Genomic DNA, 26939 nt, shown 5'->3' on the forward strand with positions numbered 1-26939 from the left:
TGTGTCAATACATGTAGAAGTGGATGAAGCGTTTTACAATATTCTGTCAATGATCCTCTGGGTTTTTTTATGACGCTGTATTGTAGATGGAAAAAAAACTTGTAAATTTCCACAAAAAATAAAACATTTCTAGAGAAAACATGGACATTTCTGAGTTTGAAAAGTTGCACATTTGCTTGAAAAAAACTTTCAAAAGTCAAAAATGTTAACATTTTGGAACAACTTTCCAAGACTTAATATTTTATAGAGGTAAGCCCATCTTCTAAAGAGTTTTCAGCTGTTCAGGATTTTTTTTGTGCTAGTTTTAGTAAGGGCAGCAAAAAAAGCAAAGCAATAAAATAGATTTAAATTTCTAATTATAATTTATGCAAAGTGGTTTGACGTAATTCCTGTGGAATCAAGGAGCCGCTCATCTCTGGCTTCTTGAGAAAAGTATTAAGGATGATCTGAACTGGATTATACTAACCAAGGTTTCTGAAAAACAAATTTTCCTGGAGAATCTCGTAACTTCGAATTGCTGTTTTATAAAAGAAGGTTGTTATAAAAAGAAACTATCTGTTCAAACTCTGTAGAGTGAAACCGTCGCCTTCTTTGCATCATTAAAAGTATTCATATCACTGATCTTTACTGACTGCAGCGACATTCCCATAATGGGTTTGGTTTTTGTCAATCATTGTCTTGAAATAAAAATAAATCATCTTCATGGTCTGTGCAGCTGAGAAGTTCTGGGTTTCTTCACAGCAAGTGACCTTATCCTCATTTTTCTGACATTACGCTGAAGGAAGTTTCTGTTGCGCCATGTGATAAAATCTGTCACAACTGTCCCATGATTTACTTCTCCCTGCTGCTGCAGACTGACCCTAACTGTGTCGTCAACAAACTTCAGGAAATGCCTGTCAGTGTGGCGACACTTCCAGCCATTAGTAAATACCATGAACAGAGGTGGAGACAGAGCGGCCTTTCTGAGAGTTAATGGACGACTGACAGGGGGCCTGTATGTAAGACAATCCTTCATATGCTTCACCATTCAAATGCTAAGATTAGCATGAAATATGCGGCTGAACTGCATTCAAAACTGAGAAATAATCTGTGATTAAAAGCCTTTGCTTTCAAGTCATCAAAATGTTTATGTTAAAGATTGAAATTCAGTTCCTTGAAAACTTCATTTGATAGAGCAACACAAAGTGGTGCATAATTGTGACCTGGAAGCAAATATGGTTTTCAAAAATAATTAACAGTTTGTTTATGGTCGTCGTCCTACAGGCAGACAAACTTTCATTTGATTCCCAAGTATTTTGCAATGTTTAACCAGCATTTTTCCAGGGATGTCTGAAAATAACAGCATCTATTTCCCTACAAACTCTGTCCTCACTTCAAAACAAAACAAACAAAAAAAACATCCTCATAGTGTGATGATGTCTCCAACATGTTTCACTTTGGCAGTGGTGTGTTCACTGTGCAGTGTTACTTTTCCACCACATTTGAGTGAAAACATTCAACATTGGTCTTATCTGACCAGATAATCTTCCTCATTGTGCTTTCTCTGTTCCCTACATGGATTGTGACAAAAAGCAGAGATCTCTTACAAATTACCCTCTTTTACCATAAAGTCCACTTTTGTGAAATACACATCCAGCACTTGTGTTAACTGAAGAATAAGAAAAAATGGGGCAATTGCATGCTTCACTTTTAAGTTTTCATATTTGAATAAACAAAACAAACAAAAAAACGGTGTGTATTGCTTTCTTTTCTCTTCAGTTTGGCACATCCTTGCATTGAGTTCATTTGAGTTCGTGTCATAATTTTAGACCATTTTCCAAGTGTTCATGCAGGGAAGTGGTGAATGTTGACCTCTAGTGGGAGGTTTACGTAACTGCATGCAAAGATCAAAACTGACTACGACTTAATGTTCATAAAGATGACAGATAATGGAGATTGAATCACCAGTTTGGTAAATAATCACACACATTGCTTCTCATAAACTTGTCATGTGAAATATATAGATACGCGTGAAAATAAGATGTCCTTGTTTTAATAAGAAATTGAATCTCTCAATAAAGACAGACGGTTCCATCCCTCATGAACTGATTGAAAAGAAGTAGTCAGGAAAAACTTGGAGTTACAGAACAGCCGTCTTAAAACAGGCATTGTTGGTTATATATATATATATATATTTTAAAGACACTGAAATGATTGCAGCTAATTTCATCTTTCAGACAACTGCCCAAGCACAACGAGGAGAGAACACTATTTTTGGTGAGGCATTGTGTGATTAAAAAGCTAATTGCAGAGTCATTTAGTTAATCCCCAAAGCCCTTCCAGTGAGATCAAATGGTGTGAATCCGAAGCCTCTTTAAAATGAAGGTGCGAGTTTGAGGAAAGAGCGATAAAGAGAGGATAATGGTGAAATTAGTGATTGTGATCCAAAAAGTGTGTCATTTCAGGCAGCTTTCTTCAAAAGAGAAGAAAGCTGGACCTAATCTCTGAAGGGACTTTTTGACCTCGAGAGATTAATGCATTTTAAGAGTCACTTATTCTAAGGATCCTCTGAGGACGGCTTTGTGTGTCTTTACTCGCAAGACGCATAATATCTTAATGTAGTAAGAGCGGTATGCAGTAAAAACATTTGCAAGAATAATGAATAATGCAGATTTGAATTGTTACTAAATCTCAGGTTTAACTCCAAGAAATCAAATTTATTCCTAATTTTTGTGCAACAGACTTGGTAATTGGAAATTTAAAATGGTTCATGTTTTGTTGCGGAGCACCAAAACATGAACTCACACATGCACAGAGAGAACATGCAGAAAAACCCTAGGTCTGGATTCAAACCCAGGACCTTCTCGCTGCAGAGCAACAGTAAAACCAACCATGCAAGGAGAAATGTGAAGTGAAATAGAAATTGAAAAAGCAAAATTGTACATAGTAAATTAATTTTAATAACTATAGTTGAAATGAAAAAACATATCAAATTAGAGAAAATAAACAGCTCTAATCATTAGCTAAGAGTTAGGCTGAAGAGATGCAGCTCTGGAGAAAATTGAGAGACCACATAAAATGATCAGATTTTCTGATTTTACTTTTTAGGTACCGTATATGTTTGAGTAAAATGAACTTTGTTCTTTTATTCCATACTGACAACATGTCTCCAAAAATCCGAGCAAAAATGTAGTATCTGCAGAAAACGAGAAATGGTCAAAATAAGGAAAAAGATACTTTCAGACCTCAAATAATGCAAAGAAAACAAGTTCATGTTCATTTAGAAACAACAAACTGTTTTAACCCATAATTCAGAAATCAATATTTATTGGAATAACCAGGAGTTTTTCAATGGGGCTCTTAATTTTTTCCAGTGGAGTATGTGCCTTTCTAGTTTCCTTTCAAAAACATCTAAACTCTTAGTTGACTCATGTCTTCAGAAAGTCTGTTTGCAGCTGAGAGCTGGTTAAAAATAGACAGCATGTTTTAGGTTCCAGTCTAACTACCAACAAAAGATTGTTTCCAGGATCCAGGGTCGTGCAGAAGCTGTAATATAACAAATCTGATTAATTTTCCTGCTTTACTCAACATTCCAAAAATATTTATTGCCTTATTCTTCTGATGCCCATCCATGACTACTGGTTCTCCAATCTCCCTGCGCAATTTGTATTTCTATAATTTAAAAAACAAAACAAAAATGAATTCTGAGCCTGGGTTATTAAAAAATAAAAATCAAACTTTAGCTTCCAGAGCTTGTTTTGAAGATGTTTGATGCAAGGATCCTTGTTTGACCCATTTTTTGGGTCTATTTGACCCAAAAAATGGGTCAAATAGATCATTAAAGCTAAGTATGACATTAATGAAGGAAACTTCTAAGCAGAACTGTACCCTTATCGGTGTGAAAGCAGTAGTTTGGTGCAGCTTCAAAATTGATATTTCCTTCTGGAGCCGCGATGTACTGTGATGAATTATTTCACAGCAGCTGACACTGATACCGGCGCAGATCTGTGAAGGCTAAAATCAGATGATCCGTGTTTGGTTTCTCCTCCAGCGAGGGGGGCTGTCTGCTCTGGTCTCCCGTCAGGCTGGATTCTGTACAGGTACACAGCCATCACCAGCTCCATTTTTATAATTAAATCTCATTGTGAGCTTTGAGAAGGGGAGGAAAAAAAAAACCCCATCGTGATATACACGCCAAATTCCCTGAAGCGTTTGAGTCTAATTAACTTATTCTCTGTGTGAGTGGAGCTGATTTTTAACTGCTGCCTCTTTCCTGCGGCTCCTCGCAGATGTCGTTCTGTTTTCTTTTTAATTTTGAGGTTTAAACTCTTCCAGAGATTGGAAGAGTCAGTGAAGGTGACTCCCTGTTCTCCCCACTCTCTTTGTTGGGAAATAAAAACAACTTAGTATGCATTTCTTCCCTAAAAGCAAACCCTACAAAGCGGGGAGTCAATGAGGGAAGCTGTGGCGTAAATCCATATAAGCTCTATTGAAATTCCTCCTCGGAGAGCGCAGGCTGACTCATGTTATTGTATTTTTCTCCCTTCTGTTGTTTGGAAGCGTGCTTTAGGATGTTCATTACTTTCCACCGATAATAATGACATGAAGTAATCTCCTCATCTTCCCTCTCCCTGGCCCAGCCGGTGTGCACAAACAAACGCAGCCACAAATGCATTAACAAATATTCTGAGGAAGCTCAGATTGTTTTTGTTCCTGCAAGATCTATTCTTGGTCATTAGCTTTTTGGCAGATACAGGAAAATGTGATATCTTAACGTTGCCTGAGTGGAAAACTGGCTCTCAAGCCCACAGTCATCGTGCCACACTGTAAAAAAAATTCTGTTGTTTTTACAAAAAAAATCTGGCAGCTGTGGTTGCCAGAATAATTCTGTAGAAAACACAGTGAACATGTAAACTGTTTTACTGACCAAACAGTAATTATAACAGTGTTAAATTGTGAAATAAACAGATTATCCCATAGTTTTGCACAAATTTTAACTGTGATTTGAAAAGGTTTATTTTGGTAATAAAACAGTTTTATCAAGTAATTTTAACCAACTTTTTCTGATGAATTATCATAATAATGCTGTTATTTTACACTTTTTTCCCCAGTAAGATTTACTCAGTTTTTGTTTGTTGTACAAAAAAAACTTCATTTAGTCCTACTGATAAATTACCTTTAAATAACGGATTAGAACTGTTAAAATGTCAATTTAAAACATTTATTAATACTTTCTGAAAAACTGAAATTTGCTTTAATTTTTTACTTTTTACTAAGAATTATATCTTTAAATATCTATAAGCATGAAATTTCAACAAACATTTCTAACTTAAAGGAAACTTTAAAACACAAGGAAGCCCAATATAAATTGTATCTATGATAACCTTAAAAAAATAAACATACACTTGCATGCCTTTGAATATTTATTTTCAATGAAGTTCTCATTTGTCTTTTCTGAACATCATGAAGCACATGCACCTGCTGAATACATATAAATTTCTTCAACGTTTTTAACTTTATCAGAAACAGTATGAGAGCCAACTTTCACCCCCTTTTTTTGGAGGGGGGGGCTTGAAGATTATAACATACAATAAATTTCTATTTCCAGTATACATTTTAATAATAATGTTTGTTTGCTTCAAAAGTTTTCCTTTTTTAGAAGCAATTCTATTTTCAAATATCTATAAATAATCAAATTTCAACAAACATTTACCAGTTAAATGCAAATTAAAAACACAAGGAACCCCAATATAAACTGTATCTATAATGATAATTCAATATATTTTTTTAGAAACAAATAAACATTTTAATTGAAAACATATTTTCAATGAAATTCTCATTTGCCCTTTCTGACATGGAACAAAATTCAGCCACTGAACAAATATAAATATGTCTTTTCTACTTCCTTAACTTCAGAAGACACTGTGTGAGATGCAACATACATTTAGAAATCTATTCAGCTCTGTTAAGATTAAACACTGTCTTGATAACTCACTGACTTTAGTCCTTTCTCAAACATCACGCCACTCATGATCCGCAAGTTCCTGGATCAAGGTGAGGACACGGGGGTTCACATGCAGTCTGGGTTTACGGGTTTCTTCCACCTTACTGCCCTTGTTGGGTTGATTGAGAAGAAACACCTTAAGATAAAGAGGACAAACAGAAAACTACATCAAAATGTGCTTCACAAAGACATAAACATTTTATTCAAGATATAAAAGTTGTCAAAAGTCAAATTTAACTGCCTACAATAAAAAAACAAACAAAAAAGAGAACTCATACCTCTGCAGAAACTCCAGTGTAGATGCCAGCCCCGAGATAATGTATGTTAAAACAATAATAGCTCCCAAACATCATGCAGAGGGCAGAAATAAAACAGGAGATGTTGTTGTTTCCAATCTGTTGATCCACACTCAGCATGAATCGTTTGGCATGGAAGCAGGATTGACCTAAGGAGAAAGAACAAATACATTTAGACTCCTGATACAACAAAACAATGACATTTATATGAAAAATAACAAATTAAGTAAAAAGTACAAAAATAATATTAGTATAGTAAAAGCTTAAGAAAATAATTGGAATAAAAAAAAACTATTAAAGAAAATGTCAGATGGACAAAAGTGCAAAGAAAGGGGACAAGACAACAAAAAAGACAACAGGTCAAAGAAACTGGAAAAAAAAATGAACTCACCACACACAATGATAGTGGAGTCAAGGAGACATTCTCCATCTGTACTTCTTCAGCTAGGCATGTGTCCTCCACACAGAAGAACACTGCTTCTTCATTTTCATTGAAGTAGCAGAGAAGTAAGAGCATCAACTTAACACTCTAATGCCTGCATCAGTTCTTCTGAGAACTTTTCCCAGGGTATCTCAAAGGTGTCCACCCAGTCTGCTGCAGATGTCTGGTTGCTGCTGGAGGAGTTTGATGACACACTTAGCGGGGACAAAGACTGCTGTGATGGAGGAGTATCTCGTGATGCATTACTTGAGGACCTGCTGGTTTCAGGGGTCCTGCCTTCAAAAACACAAAACAAAAAATAAGTTATCACTGAATGAATATCAGTGTTTAATGGTTGATTTTCTAGAATTTTACTTACATCTGAATTTCCAAGCAGCAAGTGCCTTTCTGGCTTGAATTGGTCTTAATGCTGACAGCAAGTCTTTCTCAACAATGAACTGGAAGTCATCATACGTTTCTACTCCAATTGACTGTAAAGTCTCCTCGAGAATGTCTTTTGAAGCCTCTGCAAGATCGGGCAACACTTCATTGATAGCACTACGTAAAAATGTTTGCTCAGCCATTTCTGGAATAAAATCAGACAAAATAATGGTAAAAACACAAGATCACCGTAATATAACATGTATTCTATGTACAAATTAAAGAGAGTCATACTTAGTGTCAAACAAAATATCGTGCCTGATTCACACTTTTTATTCATGTACATCCTTAAATTTTTAGTCAAACTTCTCTCCCGGTATCTTGTCACCAATAATTACTGGCAACAATCTCAGCAAGTTCCAGTTTTGAACAGCTTGACCTGAAAGCCTGATTGCCTCAGAGTTGACAGGGCATGGCTTTGTGAGAGCATCTGATCTTTGTACTTGAATTGCTTGATTCTACGGTTGAACTGGGAATATGTAAACATTTCTTTGTTTTAACGAAATATTTCAAGTATAGTGCAAGATCACAGGATACGACACCTCAAATAAGTCATGGCCTAATCAAGGCGGAAGACCAGGTTGGCAAACATGAAAAGACTTTAGTGAGTTGAAGTCAGAGTTTACCTTGACACCTTTGATGTCTTGAATGCTTCCAGTCTCTCGATGATGGACTGCCAAATTGTAAGCTTCAGGGGTTCGCTGTGGACCACAAGCATTTGGATCATTAAGAAAGTATTTTCTTGTGATTTCACAGTACCTACAAAAGTACTGAGAGTACTAAAGTTTTCAGTAAACCCACCAATGCTGTGTTATGTTATGTTTATCTTATGTTTACGGGACATATGAGCTGTGAATGATGATTTGACGCTGAAAACTTTTTTGCAGGCTTTTACTGGACATGCTACCGGCCGCCCCTCCATTATATGCTCCTTTAAATGAGCAACGACTTCTTTCACAGTTTGGCTTTGGTGCCCACACAATGAAATGGTGCATTTCAATTTAGCAGCAATGACTTTGGCTAATTCGGGTTGTGAAGCCACGTTGTGAACTCGGTAAAAATGAGTTTTAAACGCTGCATATGTACAAAATGTCCGCTTACATTCTGTGCCGAGGCATTTGAATACACAACTGGGCTCGTTTCTGTGCACTCTACAATGCAACACATAGCCCCTCAATGATTCTAGTGTTTTACAGCAAAATGTACATATAATCATGTTTAAACAATTTCAACCTACCCAACAAGTTACACGTGTTGCAGGTGTAGCAAAAATGATTCTACTGCATATTGTTCCAAGAAGCAATATGACGCCTTAAAAACAAAATGTAATCTCCCCAGAAACACAAATTACCGTTACGTTGAAGAAAACAAAGCTTAACTACATTTGCTGAAAGCTGACGAGTCCAAACAGCGCTCTTTTCTTTGTCAAGGTTTGAGCACAATTCAGCTTCTTCTGAGATGAGAACCGTTGTACGAACTTGTTCAAACAGCTTTCAGGCGCCAGGTAAGCGAACCAATCAGAGAGCAGAACAGACCGGAAGTGAGCACAAAGCGGCGTCTCTGTCTTTCTCGCAGTAGCCGAACTTTGAGCTTATAATGGCAACGGTGACGGTAAAAATCCAGTGTTAGCAAAAATAATAAATAAAAATAAAATACATGTACCAATAAGCAAGTACATGACTTCCTTGTTGATTCAATGTTCCTCCACGTTAGACTGAATATGAAAATGATCCAATCAAAATTGACAGAGAATAAGTAAATGAATTAAAGAGAAATGACAATCTAAAGAAGTGGAAAATACAAGTGAATATAAATAGATAACTAGTGAACAAAATTGGAAGTAAACAATGTGGAATCATAATTACTTAATTCCACATTAATTTCCAAATCTATTAATTTATTCATTTATTTCATTGTCCATCCATCCGTCCATCTTCTACTTATCTGGAGTTGGGTCTCAGGGGCAACAGCTTAAACAGGGAAGCCCAAACTTACTTCTCCCTAGCAAAAAAATGGTAAGCTAGCTTCCAATTCATTTGGATTTAATCATCACAGAATGTAAATGTTAGTTTTACACTGCTGAAATGTTGTGAAGGATCCAACTTTTTTTATTAACAATACAAAATTTGTGTTTTCTACAACTAAATACAATATTATTTACAATTTCACATTTTAAAATTTACAATAATTTTCTGTTCTACGTTATACAACATTATACTGGTAAATGAACAAAATATAATTGTGTTTTTCTTTACAAAATTTTTCTGTCATGATTTCACAGATTTTTACTGTTGATTTTACGGACTTTTTTTACAGTGCACTGTTGTTGGTTTCTCCTGCAAGTCACAGGAGAAACTGTGACACAGCTGTTCCTCTTTTCTGTACGCTGTCAAGAGAAAACCTTAAAGTGGCTCTAAATATAGATATTTCATAAGTTCTCTCTTTGTTCCTCTGTCACACTTCTGATGGTCCAAAATAGTGGAATGCTCTGATCCAGATATAGATACAGTTTCAGACAGGAGTTTACGTGCACTTTCCAAAATTAACGTCATTAATTTGGGGCTTTTAATTATGCATTTAAACCATTCTTTTCCCAGGGGGTGGGAGCGGGATTGATGATGCAACAAACAAGTTAAATGGAAATAAGTTTGAATTTATTCTCAATTTTTTTCTCTAGTTATTGGATAAATGTTCCTGACCTAGTTGCAGAGGAACCTCAGTCTTATCTCTGCTTTTATCAGAAGGGGGTGAAGTTAATTGAATTGGTTTGCATAATTGGTTACGCGCAGTTTGTGAATTTTCAGTCGGGACCGTGGCCAAAGATTTTCCTCAGGCTGGGACTATAATCTCCCTCCCAAAAGATTTCAATGTGAGTTTGGGATCCTTTTCCTGTGGGAAGAACCAGCTGCGTCTAAGTTTCTGACCTGAAAGAAAACCAGTCAGGATTTGAGGAACAACACGGGGAATCATTAAGGCTCAAAACCTGGGATGATGCAGGATCACCGGTGCTCAGGAAGGAGGCTCCATGTTACCTGCAAAACCTTAAAACCTGAACAAAATATGCAGTTTACCCATGTGGACAAACCGAATACCTTCTAGAGACGTTTTCTGCTTAGGCACAGCGACAAGATGAGGCTTTCAAAGCTGAAAACACAAAACTCGAGGAGTGTGGTGGTGTCAGTATTATGAAGGGGCTGTTTGACTGTCAGTGGCTTGTTGCACAAAGTGGGTGGAATAATGAAAGAAGAGGACCAGCTTCTTATTCTTCTATTTTAGTAGAAGTCAACAGCTGGGTGACTAAAACTTGGATGCAGTTTGATTTTCCAACAGAACAATTATCCCAAGCAGACATCCAAACTGCTTTTAAAATGATAAAACAGACTAAAATTAAAATCATGGATTTACCCGCACATTTTCTCTGGTGATAATGTATTGTCTGTGCTTCCGAGCCAGTTCCACACTGATCATAATACAAGTGTGTTGATAAACAGAATTAAGTGTGTTTCCTCTTCACCTTCCTAAGGGAAATTGCACCATGTTTGACATTGTTTGGGTTACATCTACTGTATGTATTTGCCTTTGTGTGAAGCACTTTGCTGCTGTTCGGATTAGAGAAAATCCACAATAAAGTCAAACCTGTGCACTGTGTTCAGGTTTTCTTCGTTGCGTCATAATCATTGTACAAATTAGTGATTAAAACAACACTGAGTAATGAGTCAGTGCCAATCTGACTGATACTACACAAAAGAAAAAGTAATTAAGTCAATAAATCAATGGAAAACAACACAGATAATGCAATAAAAACCAATGACTGTGGAGCAACAATAACTTCAGATGTTCTGATTTTGAGGGGGGAACCTGCAAACCCACAGACTGCGACGCCTTGTAAACGCCGCTGCTCTGGCATCCACCAACAGAGCGGTAAATAAAGCTGGGATTCATTCCCCCCTCTGGGTGTGTAATCTACTAATCCAACAAATTTTCTAGATTATGCAGTTCTCTTTTTCCACACCAGCGGTTCCTGTTTAAGATGAATCTGCTCCACATGGTCATCTGCTTAGAATTAGTGTCAAAAGCGTGATTCGCTGTTGGCCCAAAACACACAGTGACCTACATGCCGACAGACTTTAAGCAAGGAAAGTGACAGTCCAAGTGGATCCTCTGCTCTTCATGGATTATTCACACACCCAGGGGACTGTGTACTGTACAGCGTTGCGAAAACAGACCCATGTTCCTGAAGCATCCACACAAAACAGGTTAGAGAGGTAAGAAACCTTCATCCTCCGCCGCGTTAGAAGGGTCCGCTCTGGACGGGGGCAAATAAATATTGAATGAAATGTGACTTCAGTCACTTCAGAAAGCCACACGGACATGAAAAAGTAATGGTGACAAAAAGATTTGTCGTTTTCAGTTGGACTTGAACGTACGCCATCATGCATGCCAACTGTTATGTAACTGACTGATTGAATGAGGAAGACTCTGAAAGGCCAAAGATGAAGGTTCTGATTGGTTATGGGAAATCTGAGATACGCTACAATGGAACAAAGAAATATATTTATATACATGTGAAAGTAGAGTCACATAAACAACTGTTCACCAATGAGTTGAGTAAGTGTGATTTTTTTTATTTAGCACAACCCTTAGCACAAGAATAAAATCCCTTTTCACAAACATGTCAGAATGCAATTTTACTCAATTTTTAAATTAAAATCAAGAACCAAATTTGGAATCATACTGTAATGTGGACACCTATTTAAAAAAAATACCTGCACAAGTCTATTTCTGCCAATGAGTCTACAGTTAAAAGAGAGTCTTTATGGAGTTTAATGAGCCAAAGCAGCTGACTGATTAACAGGAGAGCTGGCAAATTATGGAAAGGAAAGCATTATAAAAAGACTGAAGCTTTTCCAAAATGCTGCATTGAGATTTACGGTGAGATCTTTTCTGTTTTTTACTGAAAGTTTGACTTCATGTAGGGAATTAACAGGAATGTGACATTATCCTTTCAAAACTGCACTGATATCTGAATAAAAAAGCCAACTTGTCACCTTTTTTGCAAAAAAGGTGACAGTTTATTGTGGATTTTCTCTAATCCGAACAGCAGCAAAGTGCTTCACACAGTGGTAAATATATACAGTACATGCATCCCAAAGATGTGACAACATTCTACAAGAACCATGGTTTTTGTAGAACAAGAACATTCTACAAGAATCATGGTTCTTGAAGAATGTTGCAGACGGCTTTCAGGGTAAAGTTTCTTCCATCCATCCATCCATCCATCCATCCATCCATCCATCCATCCATCCATCCATCCATCCATCCATCCATCCATCCATCCATCCATCCATCCATCCATCCATCCATCCATCCATCCATCCATCCATCCATCCATCCATCCATCCATCCATCCATCCATCCATCCATTACATTTGTGACTGCAGTACAAGATATGTAACTCAAGATATGTTGCAGACGGCTTTCAGGGTAAAGTTTCTTGTAGTGCAAAACCATGTCGGGAGCAGTTGAATCTGAACAACATGACTGTAAAACGTATTGCGATTTAGGTCTTTCATACGATAATTATTGATTAGTTTTTTGTTTTAAATATCTGAAATACTGCCAATCTGATGGTGTGACCTTTCCTGTTTTATCGGTAGTTTTCACTCCACCAGTTATGAGGCAAAGTGGAAAAAAACAAAAAAAAACCTGCTGCTTCGCACGTTACTCAACAGGCTGTTGGTAGGTAACCAAAGAACGTGAAAGTTAGTTTGGACCTCGCCTTGGTGTTCATCCTCTCGTTGCAGAACACCACCAAACTAAATGTCTGAGGTTCAAACGGGACAAACCTCCTTTAAAATTACAGAGTGATGATGTCATGTAGACTCAATGTGATACACATGTGTTTGATTTCAGCTATTTTAAGTAGAAAAAAACGTGGGGATGACCTAATTTAATACTTAACAGAGATTGCATTGTTGTTATATCAACATAAAATCGTAAAAGTAATTTTCCCTTTAATTTATTTGTATCATTTGAATTATTTAGGTATTGACAACACTTCTTATTAAATATCTATATGTTTACATTTTCCAAGTTGACAGGGTGTCCTGGGTTTTTTTTTGTTTTTTTTTCCGGAATAAGACGTTTTTTACTCAAAAGGCTCAAGTCCAAGTACCAAGTCATTAGTGATAAAAATGTGGGTCAAGCTCCAAGGCTTTTGTGATTCTATCAAGCCAAGTGTAAAATCATTACATTTGTGACTGCAGTACAAGATATGTAACTCAAGTTTACACGTTTGGTGACTGGCCCCCAAATTAAATTCTGCTTTGGAGCTCATAAAAGCTCGTGTCGGCTCTGGAAAAATCCAATATCTGAGTTAAACAAAAACAAACAAACAAACAAACAAAAAGATAATGAATATTTAAAGAGACAAAACCACCGTGTCATTAGATGTAATCAGGGCCCTCATGTGAGATTTCTCACACTGGTGATACATGAAATATACATCTAATAGAAACAACGTTGAGGATTAATCGTTTCTGTTAAGTTATTAACATTCTGATACACTTTCGGCACACATATGTGCTAATAATGTAAATATTTAAAACCAGCGGTTGTCTGTCCTGCAGGGTAAACTGTTGCTCCTCCTGCATGTCATCTCCAGCGTGTGATCAGACAGCCGGAGGAAGCGCCCCTGGCAGTGTAGTAAACGAGAAGCGCCTCCTCTCTCCATCGCTTCACGCCGAACCAGAACCATTCATCTCTCCCCTCCTTCAGGCTTCACATCCGGGTCATCCGCCAGGATCTGTCTCCTGCGTCTGTGGCTGACTGAGAGTAAGAATTGTTCCGTCCGCCGCCGCGCTGTACTGCAGCTCTCCTCCCGACTGCGCGGCTCGCCGAGCGGACACTGCGCTTAGCGTGCACCGGCGACGATGGAGCCCCGAGCGCCGTGAAGCCGCAGCCGGGTCGCACGCACACAAAGCCGGGGGATGAGACGGTGAGGAGAGGCTTCGTGTATGGGCTAGCCCGCGGTGATTAACTCGCCCGAACCATGTCGAAGAGCCTCAAAAAGAAAAACCACTGGACCAACAAAGTCCACGAAGCGGTGATCACCCGTGGGAAGGACGGAGAGCTGGGCTTCGAGCTGAAGGGGGGCGCGGAAAACGGCCAGTTCCCCTACTTCGGTGAGGTGAAGCAGGGGAAGGGACTGATCCAGAGCGGAAAACTGGCCCAGGATGAGCTGCTGCTGGAGGTCAACGACATGCCAGTGGCCGGGCTCACCACCCGGGACGTGCTGGCCGTCATCAAGCACTGCAAGGACCCGGTCCGCTTCAAATGTGTCAAGCAAGGTGAGATGTTTGGGAGAGAGGGGCCAAGAGCGCAGCGCGGCGCACATTTCACTGGGGGGAGGCTTGAGAGTGTTGGTGAGTGAGTGAGTGAGTGTGCTGCGTTATTTTTCATGCTCTGCTTTGATTAAGATGTAGGCGAATATGAGCACTGAGCTGTCAGGCTGAGCTGAGCGGAGAAACGTGGACAAACACGGACGTTTCGGGCCTGTTTGTGCAACGACGGGTTCAGTCCAGCAGAATCAGCAGCTGTAGTGATTTGTTTACCACAGAGTCTCTGGTTCGATGCCACAGCCTGGAGGGGGTGTGTCTGCACAGACGTGATATTTTCTCCTTGGACCGAGCTTTTCTCACCAAACAGGCCTTTGCTGTGGATCAGATGTTGATTCTCTTGCATGCATCACGCCAGACATTATTATGGAGACTGGGAATTTAGAAGCGCTGCTGGTTCCTTATTAGAATATTACATAAGACCAATTTAAAAAGGATTTTTATTACAAGAATGTTGTGCTGGGGGGAAACTGTCATAATTGACACCAAGAACATTCAGTATGACTTATAATTTTGCATAAGAAGCAGGATGATCACAGAGTGAGATAAACAAGGATATCGGCAGGAAGTTTAATGGAAGAAAAAAGTGTGGCTGAAAAAATGTTCCCTACATACCCTAAACCCACAGTTTTGAGAGAATTGTGAATTGAAGCCCCTATAAGCTTGGGGGGGATTCACAAGGTGTGGAGTCTGAGATTTAAGAGGCACTGCACACAGAGGCAGAGTCAAGTCAAAGTTTATTTACAACATCAAAGATACATAAACGATTTAAAAAATTAATTAAGTTTGGTAAAATAATAAGACAGGCTACACAGTGGCGCAGTTGGTAGAACTGTTGCCTTGCAGCAAGAAGGTTCTGGGTTCGATTCCCGGCCCCGGTCTTTCTGCATGGAGTTTGCATGTTCTCCCTGTGCATGCGTGGGTTTTCTCCGGGTACTCCGGTTTCCTCCCACAGTCCAAAAACATGACTGTCAGGTTAATTGGTCTCTCTAAATTGTCCCTATAGGTGTGAGCGTGTGTGCATGGTTGTGTGTCTCTGTGTTGCCCTGTGACAGACTGGCGACCTGTCCAGGGTGAACCCTGTCTCTCTTCCGGAACGTTAGCTGGAGATAGGCACCAGCAACCCTCCCGGCCCCACTAAGGGACAAGGGTGTAAGAAAATGGATGGATGGATGGAAAATAATAAGACAAAAATACCAAAAAAAATAAGGCATGAGGTAGCTGTCATTTCCCCTAAGCGCTTCCTTAACCAGAGACATCAGAAGCGTCTTACCTCAGCTGAGTAGAAAAACAACTGGACTTTTGCTCAAATGTTCAACGTGTTCCTTTCAAATGAGGGTAAATTTTGATTTTCATTTGGAAAATCAGGATTCCAGAGTTCAAAGTTCAAGGTAAATGTGGAAACTCCACATTCGGTGAGGATTTGGGGACTCATGTCATCTGCTGTTAGAGATCCTCCATGTTTTATGAAATACAAAGTCAGAGTAATCATTTACCAGAAAATATTACAGCACTTTATGCTTCCCTCTGCTGAGAAGCAGACACAGACGATCTAAAGGCCCCTATCAATGCAACCTGAGCACCTTAGTGGAGCCACTGGGTGATCGCCTCCATGCCAAGCGCCTGTAAAAGGAGCCCCAACTAAGTTTTTAATACATATTCTGTACGACACATGGATATACCTTTTAGTATATTGGTGTGTACATATTTATTGGTCTTATGTAATATACTTATTTGCTAAAAAACATATTGAGTTGTCATTGCCTGTGAGCCATAATCATCAAAATTAATAGGACTAAAAAAATGTAAATGTTGCTCAGTGTATAAGAAACATTTTGAACTGATTCAATAAAATAAATTAACTTGTCAACTATATTTTTGTTTTAATGAAGCATCTATTTATGTGACTTTTTGGTCATGTTTGACATAAAAGCCAAAAAAAATCTTAAAATTAAAAACTTTGCCTGAATGTTTTTGAATGATCAAAGATGCACTCAATTTCTCTATTTTTATAAAAACACTGGTTGTGGTACGGATTATTGAACCTGTTATTTCATTATATGTTAGCAATTTTGTCTTTTAATTTTTTATTGTTTGGTTATAATTATTTTTCATTTTAATTTTATATTTGATTTCCTTGCATTTTTTTTTTTTTTTTTGCATTCTTCTGGTTCTGGTCTCCAGAACCAGAACCAGTTCTGGAGACTGGTGAAATCTGAAGATGAAAAAATCATCTTCAGATTTTTTCATCTGAAGATGATTTTTTCATCTTCGGATGAAAAAAATCTTCATCTTCAGAGGTTATTATTTAAATTCCTACAGATTTTTTCCAGTTTTATATTTTTAATTTAGAATTTAAAATTTGATTTCTCTCATCTTTTTGATGTTTTTCTTTTTAAGTCTTTTTAATTTTTCTCTTTTAAAATATTTTTAATTATTATTTTTTGTTGCTTTTTGTAGTTGTTTGTTTAGCTGTACTTTACAGTGTTTATAATTTAGTGGAGGGACTCTGATAAAGATCAAGCCTGGTCACCGATTTCATTCCAATTGAATGAGAAATAATGGCATTTTAAGTTTTTTTCCTTTAAATCATAGCATTCCTTTCATCATATTCTGTGTTCAGTTGCTTTTTTTCTCACTGGGACATTTTTTTTTACTCCAAGCAAGAAGCCTCATGTACGACCTACTTAAATACTTTCATATTGATCATCTCCGGGGCAACCTTCTCCTGAGTTCAGCCATTGTTTTGTGTAATCATTTTGTCCTCCTGTGGCTCTAATGTTTCTGAGGCATAGCGCTGGGGTTTATGGCAACAAATCTGTGTGATTGACCTGCTTCTGTCAGCCAGCGTAAAAACTAACACGTAACTAGAACATAAAAGCATGAGTGGATAAGATGTTTATCATTCATCGCACCATCTGAGGCTCAGTTAAAACTCCAAGTAAGTGATGGAGAGGAAGAGGAGCTGCGCTCTTACATACGGTGACTTGTTTCTGGGACAGAAGTAAAAGCAGGAGATCAAACTTGTTGTTTTTTTGTTTATTTTTGGCCGCTGCAGCATTTGCTCAGGCATCCTCTCCTGACTGCTGGCTCTCGATCTGTGTTTCCATGAGCTGTATCAATGTGATTGATCACTGCGCCGGAGCTGCTGACATGGTAAGGTCTTGTGATGTGCAGCGAGTTAGACGGACATGTCTATTCTGCTGCTCCATCCTCCTCTCTTATCCATTTAAACATGAGCCTATCTGAGTTTCCAAACACCCACATCACTTCTCTGAACGTCCGCGAATACTCTGCTGTTTGAGCACAGCTTGCTGCCCCCTTCGTGTGTTTTTCCTCTTCTCTTTCTCCCTCTCTCTTTCTCGCTGTGATATTACTATCTGACTTTCATCCCGAGGAGAGTAGAGAGTGTATTTATGGATGTTGGCTGCTGACATATTGCTGAGGAAATCATCTAGAATGCTCTAAAAGGGTACAAGTCAGAGGCAAGTCTCCCTCCCTGCAAAACAACGAAATTATAATAAGATGAAGGTCCTGAATCTTGGCGTATAATCATAACTTACCATGAAAATGAACACATATTGAGGTTTGCTGAAGTAGATTTCAAGGAGAAGAATACAGCTGAAAGCTCATCTCCAACACACTCATCTGAGATTGAGATTACACAATCGCCTCCTCATTGTTCATTTACACACTTGTCAAAAATAACTTACTTTTGCAAAAGTACTCAGTAATAGTCATTCTTTTGTTTCTATTAGTTATTTCGCAAAAATGTGAATCACTTCACATTTTTGTCGTTTCGCAACCACAAAAATTGCTTTTTATTTTGGTAATTATGTAACAGGCCAACATACTTTGTAGATCCAACTTTTGCTGCAATTACAGCTGCAAATCTTTTGAGATTTATATTTTTACCTTAATACGCTGGCATTTCTTTTTTTTTTTTTTTTTTGCTCATTCTTCTTCTAAAAAAAACTCACGTTGAGTAAGATTAGATGGAGAAAGTTTGGAAATATTGCATCAGCCCTCCAGGCCTCTCAGGTCTTCTGGTTCTGGTCTGCTCTGCATCCCCAGAACCAGAACCAAACGAGGAGAAGCAGCTTTCAGCTTCTATGCACCACAAATCTGGAACAAACTTCCAGAAAACTACAAAACTGCTGAAACACTGAGTGCCTTTAAATCTAGACTAAACCTGTTTGGAATTACCTTTGAAGTATAATCGAATAAGAATTTAACGAAGGCACTTGACTAAATGTAATGTTTCAGTTGTTGATTCTATGTTGCATAACTTTGTGTTTCTATAATGTAAAGCACTTTGAAATACCTTGTTGCTGAAATGTGCTGTACAAGTAAAATTTGATTGACTGATATCAATTTGAGCCACAGATCTCATTAGCTGGGTTTTGACTAGGCCATACTAACACATGAAAACCATCCATTGCAGCTCTAGCTATGTGTTTAGGGCCATCCTCTTTATTGGAAATGAATCCCCAAACTTACCATCAACTTACTGATACCAGAAAACCGATCATCCACCATCATCAGTGGTCATGATAAGTAGCCTGAGCATTAACAATCGACTCTGCTGAGCACAGAAAGCAAGGAGAGTGTGTGAGTGGCGCATACACAAGCATTATTGACAGTGCTAAGACCCTTTTCCTGGCTCTGGTTGGTTGTTTCTGAGCGAGCTGTGTATTTCTGCAGTTAGTACTGGGAGCACTGGGAGAAGGCAGAGGAGCTTGATTTTTTTTTTTCACAGACTATCTGTCTAATATCACATTGTTACCACATAGTGACAGTTTTACCAAATATGTAAAAAACATATTTTTCATAACATATTGGATCTTTAACTCGATCTATGTTGAAAAAATAATCTGAACAGAATGACGCTGCCACCATCTTCCTTCAAAGTTTCACAGGAGGGCGTTTTCAGGGCAATTTTTCCACTTCTTCCACATGTTTGTTGTGTCCAACAAACTGGGACTTCATGTGACTTTTGTTTAATCAAGGCTTTCTTCTTGCTGCTCTTACATTACAGAGCAGATTTACAGACCGCATGACCAATGGTTGTCTTGTCTAGCACCTGAGCTGTGGCTCTCCGCAACTCCTCCAGAGTTGCCCGAGGCCTGTTAGCTTAACATGGTGAAGTTGGCAGTTTAGGACGACTGCCATGTTTTAGTAGGTTTGCCATGATATCCATCCATCCATCCATCCATCCATCCATCCATCCATCCATCCATCCATCCATCCATCCATCCATCCATCCATCCATCCATCCATCCATCCATCCATCCATCCATCCATCCATCCATCCATCCATCCATTTTCTTTACACCCTTGTCCCTTAGTGGGGTCAGGAGGTGCTGGTGCCTATCTCCAGCTAACGTTCCGGGCGAAAGGTGGGGTCACCCTGGACAGGTCGCCAGTGTGTCGCAGGGCAACACAGAGACACACAGGACACACAACCATGCACACACACACACACTCACACTCACACCTAGGGGCAATTTGGAGAGGCCAATTAACCTGACAGTCATGTTTTTGGACTGTGGGAGGAAACCGGAGTACCCGGAGAAAACCCACGCCTGCACAGGGAGAACATGCAAACTCCATGCAGAAAGACCAGGGCCGGGAATCGAACCCAGAACCTTCTTGCTGCAAGGCAGCAGCTCTGCCAACAGCCCATGTGCATCACATGAAATCTAAATAAAATACAGTAAAATTTGTATTTGTAATATGCAGGAAGGTTCGTGAGCGGTTTGAGGCACCTGGACACCCAGATCTGTTTTTCTGTGTTGCTGCTGCATCTTCTGGCCTGAGCCACGAACACAGACGGTATTGTTTTCACAAGCTGACGAGTTTTCTCCGTCACAGCGTGCAGGTGTCAGTGTGAGGAGACATTAAGGCAGCTATGAAGCCCATATAAAATGAGTCCTTCAGCCTCTTGCACTGTTTTTGTCTTTCCTTGGAATATTTAGCAGCAAAGATCACAGGAAAAAGACTTGAAGTGAGCATCTTAGGAGAGCTGTTATCTCTCCCCCTGCTGTGTGTGTTTGTGTGCATTTCTGGTTGCCTCAAAGGTTTCTGGTTTCTCTCTTGGACTCCAAATAGATCCAAACAGCAGCAACGTCACCAGACAATCAAAACAAAACTCTTCAGTTTAGCGCTCAAGACCTTTACAGTCAGCTTACATAAGACAGAGACATTTTAACCGAGAATGCCTCAAAATGCCACATTTGATTTCATGGAGTGAGAGAGACGTGCAGGCCATCAATGTTTTCACAAAAGCTTAAAAAAATACACCCAAGATATATTTGTTCTTACAAGACATAAAAAAATTACATAAGTTCTGATAATGAGTCAAACCCCATTTCTGTTTGATTATTTGTTAGACAGCAGATCCGTCGGTGGTGTTTGTCTCTTCGTGAGCAGCAGGCATGTGCGCAGAGCAAACGGCTGTTCGGTTCACCGAAGCAGATTTCTTGAAGTGCCATAAAGATCTTAACTGTGGCGAGGTGTAAGAACAGCACGGAGCGCAGAGAAGTGTGAACTGTGTGTGTGCGTGTGTGTGTGTGCGTGTGTGTGTGAGTTACAAAGTGAGAAAGAGAGGTGGAGGAGACATGTGATAAACTTGGATAAATTCCAGCTTGTTTCTTTGTCTGATAATTTGTGGTGAATTGTTTTACCTTGAAGTCTTAATTTAAAGATTTGCAAAAGTTTATTTAGAAAATCATAAAATTATAAATGATCAAAGTTTGATGTTCATTATAATTTCTTTACTAAGCAATTAAAGGAAAGTGATCTTAGCTTATTATAGGACACTGAATTCTCAATATAAGGTATTTTATCCGGGACAAACAAAAATTGAAGGTGGACTGATCAGTCCATTCTGACTGATTCACTCAGTACAATTACACATTTTTTGGATTTATATCCAGAGGAGCAAAAAGAAAAATACATTAGCTCCATTTAGGCATTAAAGCATGATTTGTCACAATAACAAATTTTGCTGGACGATAAATTGTTCCAGACGTTTTAGCAATAAACGATAATATTGTTGTTTTGAGACCATTTTAAGTGATATAACGGTAATGGCAAAATAATAATGCAAGAACACATTATAAAAGATCAATAAACTTTAAATCCTAATGAACATTTAAAACTGGAACTGGAAGACATCTTAAATATCCAAAATAAATAAACAAAATGACAAATGAAATAAATTTTGAAGAACTAGTTGAGACCAAAGTGCCAAACTGAAGACTTTTATCATCCAGTTTTTGGTAGAAAGAGAGAGAAAAAAGAGAGAATAATAATTATTGAGTTTTAATTTATCATGCGAATGCGAATTACTGATTTATTGATTATTGTGACAGGCCTAATGACGTCTCCAACCTTTTATCTGATTCTCATTAAACTCCAAAACTATCTCAAAGTTCATGTTGTGTTTAATATCCAAACAAAAATGGTTGGAGTTCACAGTTTTTTTTCTATTCCCCTGCCAGCTTGCCTAGGTGGGCCCCATACGGGGAAAAAGAGGGCAAACATATGGGCCCCATATGGGTTTGTCCGCGGGTTCCACTGTGGCCCCACATGGGTTTGCCCATGTAGGGCCACAGCCTACGTGGGCCCTAAATGGGCAAACTCATGTGGGCCGACCATGGAACCTGCGGACAAACCCGTATTGGGCCCATCTGGTCTGCTCTCATTTTCCCCATATGGGGCCCACCTAGGCATACTGGCAGGGGAATAGAAAAAACACAGATTTTTGAGCATTTAATTTGAAGATAACGGATCAGATCTGATCAAGTGATAATTGGCTGATTCTGGTCTCTTGTCGACTGGTGCACCTCTAACATATCCCATCTCTCTTTAGCTGCATTTAAACTGTGTTTTTGTTAACTGGGAGATTTATTTTCACTTTTAGCTACCTCAGAGCCACCGTTCCAGGCACGGCACAAGGTGAAATGTTGTGCTGTGTTGCAGCAAACCGAGTAACATAATTTCCGTCTGATGAAAATCCAGAAGCGTGTTCCTTATGCTGGACAGGACTGAGATTTTCCTCCCACAGAGAAAGGATGGAGAGGCGGCAGACCCAGGACGTTTTATCCACCCGGGTTAATGAGAACAACATGAAATGTTTTCTCAGGCTAAACAACATGAATTTAAAACGTTGACATGCCTTTTACCGTTTTAAGCAGAGCGGAGTCATCCTTCGTCACGCTGCAGATCGCCCACAGCGTTGGAGAGCAGACTGGGCAGCTTGCTCTTCACCAGTTAAGCAGTCTGGAGGAATTAATTCATCAATCTATCATGTTTTGGTTACTTTTAATAAAATAAAGTGTTGGTTTGACACATAGGACTTTATGAGTAGTTATTGAGAGAAGGTTTATATTTGAACACTAAAACATCCCTTGCTTTTTAGCTGTTGGTGCCAAAGGTCAGCACATTAAATAATAAATTAAATGCTTCAAATGAAATGCGTTGCACTAAATGGAAGTTAATGAGGAATTTAACTGCTATAGGTCAAGTATTAATTATTAACATTATCATTACCACAAATGGCCTAAATCTAGGTTTATGGCAGCATCACACACACTTATTGTTAGATCTGGTGTTTGTTACCTCTGGACAAATTATAGACTTCCTTTATAAAAAAAGCACCTGATGCCACTTCATAGCATTACTAAAAATCGGATATGTTTGAAACAACCTTTTGTGTGGAAGTGATGAAGATATTTTGAAATTTTGGCGGTTTTGTGTGCTTTGTGTCTGTTATATGTTTCAGAAATAGCAATGTGGCGTTAATTTTATATAATTTTTGCATGAGTGTCACCATGCATGATCAGTTGCTGATTCGACTTTTTGATAGGACTGCAAAACTCAGGCTGGAGAAATTCACTGGAATATTCCTTGAAGTTTAAATTCCTACATGGAACGTGTAATGTTTTTTGATAACCCAGGCTAGAAATTCAACATGGCTGATAATTGTAACTTCAGGAATAATTAGTGATGTTTTAATGTCATGTAGTGAGTGGGACACTAATGTATTCAACAACCTTGAGGAGTGAACACGTTGCTCGTGTTTAAAGGGATAAAATGTAGATGAATAAGCAGGTAACCATTGCCCCATACTAATGCTGCCCTGGGCAGTTGCCCACATAGTTGCCCACATTGTCCAAGTTGCTGCTTTGGAGGTAATCGGACTGCAGAGTCAGAAACAGTTTTGATGGGAGCAGTCTAGCGCTCGCACCAGCCTCCACACCTTCAAAAGGAGTAATTTTAGAGTCTGATAAATTATATTTATGCTCCATAAATAGCTTCTGGTTATATAAGTTCTGTTTTTTTTTTGTATTTTTTTTTATCTTTTTTCTATACTTTTTAGCATTTGTGATTTTTTTTCTTTTAAACATTTGCAGTCTATCAAACTTTGGGGAAATGACGTACTAAATGTTCTTTGAGAGCTAAATGTGATCCAAAGCTTGGCAGGGCCTCCTTGCACAATTATAGCTGCTGAGCTCAGACTGGATAATCAATGTTTGGAGGCGTCGTTTAGCGAATGGTCACCCAGTGCCAGTGTTAAAGCTACTGCCAGCTTAAATTAGCTCATGTAAGATAAGCTCCTGCCTTGTTGTAGCTTCAAATTGCACTGGAGATAACGTACAGTGTCTGTGAAATCTAGACCTTCAGGAAGAAGTGTTTGAATTTGTCAAGTTTTAACTCTGCGGTCCAAGTCCCGCCAATCGTCTTAATGTGGCAGCAGTGTTGAGGGACAGAAGGAGCGGAGGGAGAGAAGGCGACCTTCTTCTCCTCTCTTGTTGCTTTGTTGATGAGAGGCTTGAAGAATCAGTGCATAACATCCTGTCTGCTCTGTCGGTATTAATAACTCACCGAGAGATGGGCTCTGTCAGAAACGGAGGCGGATTTTTATTGAGGCTAGAAGCTGCTGGAGTTCGGCTCAGAGGATCAAACTCGGGCTCAGCCAGCCAATGACCAAATATCTAACTAGTCCAGTAAAGTGAATTGGGTCAATGCTATTCTCCACACCACAGGCGCACTGCATGTGCGGACAATCTGGGGCTGTGCCGCAGCATGTGTTTGCATAATACTAGAAAGATTTGGTGTTTCTGTGTCAGATCCTCTTCTGAAAAGTAACAGGATCAGAGTTTTAGTGGCACTCGGCTTTTTTAGATCAGAGTTACTCAACTGGAAAAGTTTGACCTTAAATAAAGGGTCTCTTGTCCCTAGAACGACTGTTTTCCAAGGATTTTTCAGATGCTACAGTGCAAATCCTTTAGTTCTGGATCACCACCGCTGTGAGCAGATGATGCAGCTTATTGGGCCAGATTCTGAAAACGAGGATTCATCTTGGGTCTTACTGCGATAAACACCATATTTCGATAATTATTCATGATATGTGTGAGTGCTGAATGAGTGCGCCTTTGTGTGGCTCCTGCTGAAAAAGGGGAAAAGAAATGTGTGTAAAGTTGATGCATGCGCATCCATATAATAGGAACAATAGCAAAGCGTCTCTATGTGCAACATTTCAGCGCTGAATCATCTGGAACAACACGGACTAAAAATATGTCTGAGCCTTAAAGTGCAAAACGAAACAGCTCTCTTTGGTTTCAGCTCCAGGTTGTCAGATTTATGAACTTCCTTTACAATTCCGAATTAGAAAAGTTGGGGACACTATGAAAAAAATATTTTATTTCTAGACTGAAGCTGCACAATATATAAAGGCTCTGTTATCATTGCAGGCTCAGGCTGGGTTTTAATGATAAGGACTGCTTGAATGTAATGTTTGTTAAACTATAACATTGTTTATGCCCTAAACTCAAATCATATATTTGACCAGTTGTGGGTTCATAAAGTTTATTTTTCCAAAACCAATTATGCCCCCACCCTCAACCTTCATAAAAAACTCCCAGAGTACTTTGCAACATTTTGTTGTTCAAATTGCTAACATATATTTTCTTGTTTGGCTGCGTCCTTAATAGCAGATTTATTAAGGATGCAGCCCTCCACTACGTTCTTGTGGAAAACCGAGAGCGGCGGAGATACCAGTGGCTTATATAACTACGTTTCCAGTTTTTTTTTTTTTTTTTTTTTTACTTTGTGGGTTCAGTTTATAGCAAGGTGCGCTCTAGTCCGGAAAATACTGTATATTTTCATACTGGTTTCAGAATTTAAATGCTGCTTTATTTTATAACCCTCAAGAGTAATTTTCAGCTTCATTTTTAAAGCAAAACAGTTCAAATATCGGACCTTTTCACCATGTAGTTGGTCATTTCAAAGAACAGGACTAAAACTTTCAATGAAGTGGTTTTTTAGGTTTATGTTTTCTGCTGCAAAGTGTTTACCAGCAGAGCCAAGAGCAGCTGGGAGTATTTAAATTTTTAAATACTTCAGTCTGGCTTCTGCTTGCTTACTTTACATTACAGCCTGCATGCTATAAATCAGAGTATGAGCAGTGTGTTGGCTGGTCGTGGAAAAGATGCTCTGCTTTGTGTTTTATCGGCTTTTTTGAGCCCAGAGTATTATCAGCATGTAAAAGTAAAAGCAGCCCCCAAATAAACTTGGTGAGACGACAGGAGCACAGTTACAGAGGAGTCTAAAGTGGGTAGAAATGGAAGCACTCAAGCAATTTGTTTTTAAAGTTTCCCTGCTTATAAATAGTCACTTTGCTCCTTATGCACCGAGCCTCTCAGCCCGTTTTCATCCCCAGAGCTTTGGAAAAATATGCAGAGGATTTACGGACGCAGCTGTAAACGGAGACATCTCACTCTTCGCCTATGCCGCATGGTACCTGTCGTTATTTAATTACAACAATTCAATACTTACCTTTTATTTTTCACTGTCTGAGACAGAACTGCTGCATAAAATCCCTTTTGAGGATTTTTCTTCCTTTAGTTTGATGATCATCCCTCCCACTTAGCATAAATCATATCTTACTTAGACAGGCAGGGCTCCAGCTGATGGTTTGCATTCCTAGGGTAGATTAGCCAGATTAGCCTTCTCTGTCAGTTTATGATTTGAATTAGACGGATTATGAAAGATGAGATACAGAGCTGAAACAGGTGGGGGGCTACCAACAATGCTCTGGGATTTATTTTTATTTCTATGGAAGCTTGTTGTTTCCCCTGGGATAAACATAAACAGTTCCTGCATGCAGGTGCTCCTGGATGAAAGAACTAGTATTCTATGGATTGCATTTTTTTATTTTTTTTATTTCAGTAACTCTTGTAATTTTGACACAGAAATGTCAGCCTATCAAAAGCCTTTCTCTGTATTGTATGGCATATGCATTTGATTCTTAGTTAACATCTTTATGCCTCGCAACTATGAAGTCAGCAGCCTTATTCTCTAGACTATTTTTACATTAGAGATATAGTTTTTGT

General features: G+C 38.8%; 1 protein-coding gene and 1 long non-coding RNA gene across 13 annotated transcripts in view; one reads left to right on the forward strand and one right to left on the reverse strand.

Annotated features, from left to right (window-relative positions):
* Window positions 1–6806: 6806 nt before the first annotated feature.
* On the reverse strand, window positions 6807–7912 carry LOC145551867 (uncharacterized). The gene is made up of 3 exons (XR_014087725.1): window positions 7768–7912; window positions 7080–7286; window positions 6807–6997 (listed from the first exon to the last, which is right to left on the reverse strand). It is a non-coding gene; the product is annotated as an uncharacterized LOC145551867 (long non-coding RNA).
* A 5964-nt stretch (window positions 7913–13876) lies between these two features.
* The window catches only part of magi2b (membrane associated guanylate kinase, WW and PDZ domain containing 2b), a 108194-nt gene continuing 95131 nt past the window's right edge, over window positions 13877–26939 (forward strand). For all 12 annotated transcript variants that reach the window (XM_081608081.1, XM_081608082.1, XM_081608083.1 and 9 more), the window contains exon 1: window positions 13877–14490. In XM_081608081.1, coding sequence (XP_081464207.1) covers window positions 14193–14490 — 298 coding nt within the window. In that variant the 5' untranslated portion in view covers window positions 13877–14192. The remainder of the gene's footprint in view (window positions 14491–26939) is intronic.

Source organism: Poecilia reticulata, chromosome 6 (genome assembly GCF_904066995.2).
Source record: "Poecilia reticulata chromosome 6, P_reticulata-male-v2, whole genome shotgun sequence".
NCBI lineage: Eukaryota > Metazoa > Chordata > Actinopteri > Cyprinodontiformes > Poeciliidae > Poecilia > Poecilia reticulata.